Raw genomic sequence first — 8,194 nt, 5'->3', positions numbered from 1 at the left:
CTCTCGAACCCATTCAGCGCATCTCCGGCAGTTCCTGTGGAGAAGGGTTGGCGCCGGTCGACGACCCATAACCGGACGTCGCCTCCTGCTCCTCCGGCCCTGGCCCACGGTTGATCGGATCCTCTCTATTCCTCTCTCTCTCTCTCTCTCTCTCTCGGCATCTCTCTTTCTCTCTTCGACAACATCTCTCTCTCTCTCTCTGTTTCACTCTCTCCCCAGATCTCACTCTCCCGATCTCCCCCTCTCGAACCCACTCTCTCCCTCTGCCTCACCGTGTCCCTGTGAAAGGAAAGAACAGAGAAGAAAGAACGAATAGAAGGGAAAAATGGGAAGATGTAAGAGAGATTCAGTACATCAGCAACATTTTAGTTTTTTGGTTTTTATTGTTTTTAGTTGACGTGTCGACTGATTATTGGTGGGCAAAAAACCCATGTTTTTTGCCATGACCGGACAAAAGGGCTCTCAATTCTAATATCTTCAATCATATCAGCATTATGCCATTGCGTTTTCCTAGTAATTGTTGGATAAGGGTTCTTTGGTTTGAAACTCTCCTTCCTCGTCTCCCCCCCCCCCCCCCCCCCCCCCCCCCCAAGCATTAATATAATACAAGTTATAGATATAGGTGCCTGAGGAGTTTCTAACTTCACTTTTTTTTTTTGATAAGGTAAGAATGAATTAAAATGAAACAATAATAATAATGATTACAAGCAGAGGAGCATTATAAGATTGAAGACACCGCAAGAGTGCAAGGACATAAAATCCCTTCATACTTCGAAGTAATTACAACAAGCAATTTCTCAAAACGAAACTACTCGCTCGAGAGATTTTCCAACAATACATGTCTTTATTTAGTAGAAACTTATTGTAGCACAAGTAGACGAAAGAAAAAAAAATTATGAGAAAGAAAGAAAAGCTTTGGTGTAAAACTAGTAACAATCCAATAGATAAGCAAAGTTCTAGATTGAGACACTATTGGGAATGCCCTTGCCAGTAATTCCACCTTCACTAGTGGGATAGAGCAAAGTATATGGCACCTTGATTGGTCCAACTCGGTTTTTCCATTTCTTGTCATTGTTCATTTTAATAATTCTATCCTCAATTCCAGCCAACGTCTGTCCGAATCTCTCAAAGGCTTCCAATGGTTTTGTGTCCAACGTCCATTCAGCAGTATCTCTTTGCCCGAGATACACCTCATCGGAAGAATGCCTTGACAAAATCTCAATGAGGGAAATACCAAGAAGTGTCTGGAGCTGGGCAGTAATTGTTTTCAAGAAAACCTTATCAGGGTCTGACCTGAGTTCATCATATTCAAGAGTCCTTTTTTCAGGCATGAATCGACGGCTCATTGTGGGGCGGTTTGGATGGTAGCCTGCATAAGGGAACTGTCCAAAATTGAGGGCGGCATGGAGAGCAGAAGCAATCCATATGATGATAGTGCACGTTTCTACAAGCTCTTCACGTGTTTGCATTTTAGGCCACCAGGGCCCGTCTTTCTTGTCACCATGACCCTCTTCTCTAATTTCCTTCCACCAGGACTGCAGTTCAGAGTCATTTTGTACAATGTCATCACTCTTGTAATAGTAGGAGCAGTAGTCCTCAACCCATGTTTTGATTGCTGACCAGATTTCCAACCCATCAACAGCATATGGATAGTCCTCAATCAGTAGGTGAAGGCCATGTGGGGACTTTGAATCCTTGACTGCCATTCCCCTAAATGCAGCAAAACAAGTAACATGTCATTTGAGATATATAGATCACAATCATATTTATTTTATTAGTTTTAGTTCAAGACTTTGGCCAATAACCCAACTAAAGTTTGAAGCACTAAAATTGGCCTCAACACCTCTTTAAATATTATGCCTTTATGAAGTCTATCATTCAGCAGTTTTAAAGTACTCCAAACTGTTAGTTTTTAGTTTCCCTGATGGATAAATTCACACGGCATTTTGTTATGGAGTGTAACATTTACCTCTTGATGAGATCTGCAGGAAGTGCTTGCTCAGGAAAAACCCAGTTCTTATAAACTACTGCTGACATCTCCATGGAATACTTTGCTGGAAAAACTGTCGACTCCAGAATCCCACCAGTATTGATGACGACCTGCCGACCAAATGCATTTATATTCATGGTGTCACGGAAGTGAGGATGCAGAAGCTTGTGAATTGGGTGAAGCACGCTCAGTTGTCTGTTTGTTGCTATCACAAATGGCTCAATCACTGCATGGGTATTTAACCTGTGACCAATACAAAAGTTATTCAAAAAGCCCTCATAAATTTAGACTGAATTTATTTGCTAAGCTTTCTTTGAAAGAGGTGTACCAGTGGCTAATGAGTTGATGATTGCCAGAGTCATTTACAGCCACATAAGCTTTTGCCAATTGCCAAATAGAACTTTCAACACCTTGTTCAGCTGGTGTGTACACTTTGCTAATGGCACCAAATTGATCTCCTTTAGGATGGGGCAAGCTTAATTCAATAGCCAATGGCTTCAAAGTCCAATCGTTCTTCAAGAAGAGGATTGTCCTGCTAGCATACGTCTTTGCAGAAGTTGAGTTTATTCGCCTCAAATACGGCATGATCGCATCATGGTGATCTAATATGAATAGCTTCTTGTTGTTGATTGCCTACAACCAAAGACGTTTCAATCACAATGGTTATAAGAATAAAGCACTGTAATTGCAAAGCATCTGCAGAATATTACCTCATCTATGCTGAACCCATCTATGTTATTTTCAATGTGTTGTTTGGTTATTGTACTGGCCTGATCACCATATACTTTAGGATCTAGCTTGCTTTCAGGTGGGAATTCCTGTATTAGTTCAGAGTTAATTATGAGTAAAGATGAAAAGCCCCGATCTTGTATTTGGCTGTTGAGAAGATAAAGGAATAGAAAAAGTAGAAGTTTAAGATTACTTTAAGACAATGAATGTTGACAGGGTTTACTCCAGCCAGCATCTCTCTTGCAAACTCTTCATCAGTCCTCCATGCAGACCTATCCTCTACTCCAGATCATTGAAACACCACAATTAATTCAAAGAAAGTAGTATTCAAAGGCACAAATATCCTAAAGCTCTTGAATATGAAATGACACTAAAGCACAAAGTTCCCAAATTTGTCACTAAGACTGTACTGTCGCATAGATATCAAGATATGGTTGTGCCAGAAAAAGATATGATACCTTTAATCACTTGGGGCATTGGATATTTGAGAAGTCCTTCACCATCGGTTGGGAAAATTTGCTTGAGCATCTCAGCTGGGATATTGTCCCTAATAGTCTCAAGTAAGCTGTGAGGTAGCTTAACTCCTCCTTCATAAAGCTTAAGTACATCTTGAAAGCTGTCAAACTCATTCGGAGTGCTGTCAAATATAGATTCCAGCTCAGGTTTAAGGAATTGAGCTATGGATTTCAGTCCATAAGCAAGGAAGTCTGACATCTTTAAGTGGCCAAAACGCTCATCTCTTGGGACATAAATGTTTAAGCTCATAAGAAGTTTCACTCTGCTCTCGCTGTTGGGATCTGTTAAGGTTATTACATAGAAAATCTTAACCACAACAATGATAATAGTCATAGACACTAAAATGATTCCCAATTTTTTAGTGGAAAAATACAGTCTGAATTTCTCAATAAGAATTTAACCAATCTAATTCTCAAATTTTCTTTTCATGATACTATATCATTCTTTGTTGTTTGTGGCAGTTAGAAAACTTTGTGAGGCTTAGTAGTTACAAACTAAGGTGATCGGCAAGTGAGGGCACGTCTGATACAGTTCCGGTGATTACTTTGCCGGTGATGATTGTAGAAGTTGATAGAAGGATTCAACTTGCGTTATACTTGATATTTGGAATGGCTAGAAAAGCAGGGAAAGGGCATGGAAGAAGAAAGAGTCTAAAGCTAATTGACGAGGTAATGACTGAAACTCTGGTAGATTTTTTCTGGAAGCAATAAGAAGGATTATGTGGAGAATAGAGATGGAGTTATAGAATAGGAGGAGAGCAGTAACGAAAATGGAAAAAAAAAATAGCATTTATGAAGCAAAACTGGGTATGGAATTTGATGAAGCATTTGAAGCTGGAAGTATGAAGATTCTGAATTGAGGGGAAGAACAGAAGAATGCCAATGATCGAGATAGAGAACAAGCCAATATGGAGACGAGGTGAAATGACAAGGGTGGAGATAGGTGTAAGGGATAAGCCGATATGGGTGATCTCGAAGAAAGGAAAATATACAAGTGCAAAAACATGGAATGAAATCTGATCAAAGCAGCCGCAAGTTGTTTGGTGGAAGTTAATTTGGTTTCCACTTGCAATACTAAAGCAAGCATTTGTTCTATGGTTAAGAATGAAGGATTGCTTAACAATAGAGGAGAGATTATTGAAATGGGGATATAAGGGTGACGTGAACTGTTTTTTTCTACAGAAATGGCATAGAAAACATAGATCATTTATAGTATGGAAAAATAGAAATGAAATCAAACACGGGAGTCGGCCAAAAACAGAGGAACATATCGTAGTATCAAGTGGTTCAGCTGATTTTGGTGAGGAGTGAGTAAAGGTGTTGTTTGTTGAATTAAAAAATGTCTAACCTGTCTCCGTTGGGGGTCGTCCTGTTCTTCCCCTACGAGGGTAAGGGTACTCATTGGACCCTCCGAGAACCGGACGGGCATATTTAGGGTCCTTATCTGGATTTCCCAAATCGTTGTAGTAAGCATAGTCATAGATCCTATCCCACTCCTGAAGCTCCCCTGTTCCATCTCCTCTCAAGTTCACAAGCTCTTCTTCTCTGTACTTTTGCAGTGGTGCCGGTGTTTCACTTGGAAGGTATGTCTGCAAAGATATGAATGCATGGCCAACTTGTCAGTTTAGATGCAAAAATATGTATGCCAAATTTGGTATTACCTTGTTGGAGAAGAAAACGCGGTCGTATTTGTATTTATCTGTAGGATAAACCCATGAATTGCAAACAAAGTGGATCCGACCATGGCCTGGAACATCTTGGAGGGTAAGACTTTTGAGGTAGAATTCACTATGATGATTGTTTCTTATTAAGAATGCTCCTGGAATTCCTATTTCCTCCTCGTCCCACTCAAAGGTAACCTTGAATGCTGACTCCCCCACTATCAATGGGGTGATTGTGCTTATCCAGTTTTCTAAGTATGCTGGATTTCCATGTTTCCCTTGCAACCCATTTGCTACAAGAACACAAAAACTTCAATAATTGTTTCTGTAGTGATTTAGAAGCCAAATATCATTCATTCTGTCACTTGCTAAGACATGTCATTGGCCCATCAAAGTAATTTTAGATATAAGTAGGGATGTTTTAGGTGGGCAACTAAAAATCATTCTGCATTACATGGGTTAGGGGGGAATTTTCAGCCCCAACCTAAAGCCTGGCATGCGGATACCATATCCGCTATCCGCTCATGTGCGGGTGAATAACGAAATATGAGTAGGCGGAGGCAGATAAAAATAATTGTCGTATTGAGACTTTATTTATGTGTACTTCATGCAATTTAATATTGGCTAATTTGACTTGATGATTTGAAATGTCACTAAATTGACATTGTGTGTCTGCTATCCAGCTATGAACATTATTTCAAGACAACTAAAGTTAATTCATTTTCTTTCCTGAGAATATAATTTAATCCAATTGTATTTTGTGGTTTTTTTCAATTTACTTGTATAGCCCAAAATTTATAAATAGGCCTATTTTTTTCATATCAGAATTCAGTCTATAAATACTTGTATGCCCATTGTTCACAATTCAATTTGTATTTTCATATTACAAGTTACAAGTGTATTTAATTAGTTCAAAAATTGGATTAAGCCCATCTAAAAAAAGATCATAAAAGACTTTTAAAAAACATGCCCATATAAAATTAAGTCCATAGTTTAAAAAAGAAAAAAAAAAGGCTCAAAATGAAAAGCGAATGTCACGGGCAGTTAGTACAACAAAATAGCCCACCCGTGTACAATTATGGGCAGATTCCGCCCGTCCGTTACTAAAATATGTCCTCCACAAAGTGCAAATTGATCATGCATGACCATCCAAACTCTTATTTATGCTCCCTGATATATGTATTTAGTATGCTCCAATTTGTTATAAACATGGTAGTGGCTGATTATATTTTGTGACATCATAAAAAGCTAGTCCTAATTAGGAAGATGAATTGTTCATGGGTCATAAATTTTATATTTGTTCCTTAGTAGAGGAGATTGTAAGTTTAGCTAACCGTAAGATATTGGAGTAATTTTTTTAACAGGTTTAAGATATAGGAGTAATTATATATTCTAGATAGATATCGAGTGTTTTTTTTTTTTTTTTGTTATTATTATTTGGCCATGACTCGGCCCATGACACCAATAGGTTAATATCCTACTGTTTAATTTGCATAGTAATTATAATAATTATAATAGTAGGCATTTATGACGTAAATGGTGACCAAATCGAAGGTCCGGATTTTATAATTTGATCCACGTGGCAATCCATCTCACTTGTGGGCTTCCGATGACCGGACTGTAGATAAGTCTTAGTCAACAAAGTAAAGAAAAAGTGTACCCCGAGGCCTGACGCCTGACGGGAAAGATGATCAAGGCATGGCTGGGAAAGAGAGTTGTTGGGTCTGATTAATTTCTTGTTTTTTCCCGTGGGAAACCAAACCCAACCAAATAAATGTTATCCAGAAAACGATATATATATATATATATATATATATATTAAGGTTGAACTGAACTGATCACATATCTGATATCTCGGCTTACGATTTTCATGCCAAAGAATGGTTTTTGGTTTATTGAGATCCTTTTCTTTAATAATAATTAGCAAGGGATGCAAGCATGATGAGAGATATTAGTAGGTTAAAATGAAAATAATCTTAGAAAAAGAAAGAAACCTTGTAAACAAACAAGCTAGGGATCAGGAAAGAAGAAGAAGAAGATGGAACTAACCAGCTGGGTCAGCATTAACAGCACTAATGAGCTGCAAAGAAACCCTCTTGCCTAACAACTCATGGAAGCGATCAAGAACCGATGCATTAAAGTCGTTGAAGTCCAAGACATTCTTCTTCATCAACACCACCGTGCCTTCAATCTTCCTGCACTTTCCGGCCTCCGTCTCGCATTTCATCTTTTCGTTCCCATCATCACCATCTCTGGTGATGGCGTTGATGATGTTCTGAAGCATCTCTCTTAGATCAACCACTAAGCAAACAACACGATCTCTTTGAGGGGTAAAAGTTTTGTTGGGTTTGTGAAAAGAAAGGACGGGTTTGTGGTATTTATAAGGAAATGAATGAGCATTTCCAATGACGATTAATGGCCATGCGCGACGTGGCGCTTTGTGGACCTATGGGCTCACGACTTTGGGATTGTCGTGATGATCTGTACAAAAAATCATCTTTCCTTTTGTGTTTTCAAAACATTAAATGCGTCTCCCAATTTAGGGTAGGTTTTAAGGATAGAGTGAAATTGTGAAATTCGATTTCACATGTTGTACTTAAAAGGACTAATTCTAAGAGCGTTTGCATTCAAGTCGTGAAAATAACGAAAAATATTATTTTAACTATTTAATTTTTAAAAGTTTTAAATATTAAACTCTCTAAATATACTTTCCTTTAAAATAATTACTATTTTTTATTAACCTTTCAATCAACCAACCAAAGACCCTTCTAGAATTCAAACTTCCACCGAACCCAACTTTCGACGGCTGGCTTCTTTGATGGCCAGCTTCTAGATCCACCGATGGACACTCGACGGCCAGCTTCTCTACTTCTAGATCCACCGGGACTGACTTTCCACGACGGCCGACTTTTCCTCGATGACGGGCAAAAATGAAAGATCAATGACCGGTGGAGGATGACTATCAACGACCTTCGCCAGCGGAAATTGAATAAAAATTTGCAAAATAATAAGAGACGATCGATTTTACTCTCATCTCATCAGACGAGGGTTTTAAACAATCCTCAAATCTACTGTAGCAGTAGAGAGCTTGTTACGGATGACATTTTGAGCAAAATCATCTAATTTTGGTGATTTCGTCTATTTGACGACTTCACTACAAATGCTCTAAGTACTTTAACTCAATTTCTACTGGGTTTATGGTGGTAGTGCAAGTGTCTATCACCTTTTTGTTTCTTCTTTCTTTTTTTGTTTTTTGTTTTTTTTTAAATAATAATAATAATAATATAAAAGCTGATGTA

General features: G+C 38.4%; 1 protein-coding gene across 1 annotated transcript; it reads right to left on the bottom strand.

Moving 5' to 3' along the window:
- Positions 1-766: 766 nt before the first annotated feature.
- LOC133852288 (probable linoleate 9S-lipoxygenase 5) lies at positions 767-7,231 on the bottom strand. The gene is made up of 9 exons (XM_062289020.1): positions 6,945-7,231; positions 4,896-5,188; positions 4,583-4,823; positions 3,178-3,516; positions 2,913-2,998; positions 2,701-2,808; positions 2,319-2,623; positions 1,970-2,233; positions 767-1,710 (listed from the first exon to the last, which is right to left on the bottom strand). The coding sequence occupies exons 1-9, from the start codon at positions 7,177-7,179 to the stop codon at positions 957-959; spliced, it is 2,625 nt and encodes an 874-aa protein (XP_062145004.1). The 5' UTR covers positions 7,180-7,231; the 3' UTR covers positions 767-956.
- Positions 7,232-8,194: the final 963 nt, after the last annotated feature.

Source organism: Alnus glutinosa, chromosome 12 (assembly GCF_958979055.1).
Source record: "Alnus glutinosa chromosome 12, dhAlnGlut1.1, whole genome shotgun sequence".
In the NCBI taxonomy this organism is placed as follows: domain Eukaryota; kingdom Viridiplantae; phylum Streptophyta; class Magnoliopsida; order Fagales; family Betulaceae; genus Alnus; species Alnus glutinosa.
This window is presented reverse-complemented; position numbering and strand designations above follow the sequence as displayed.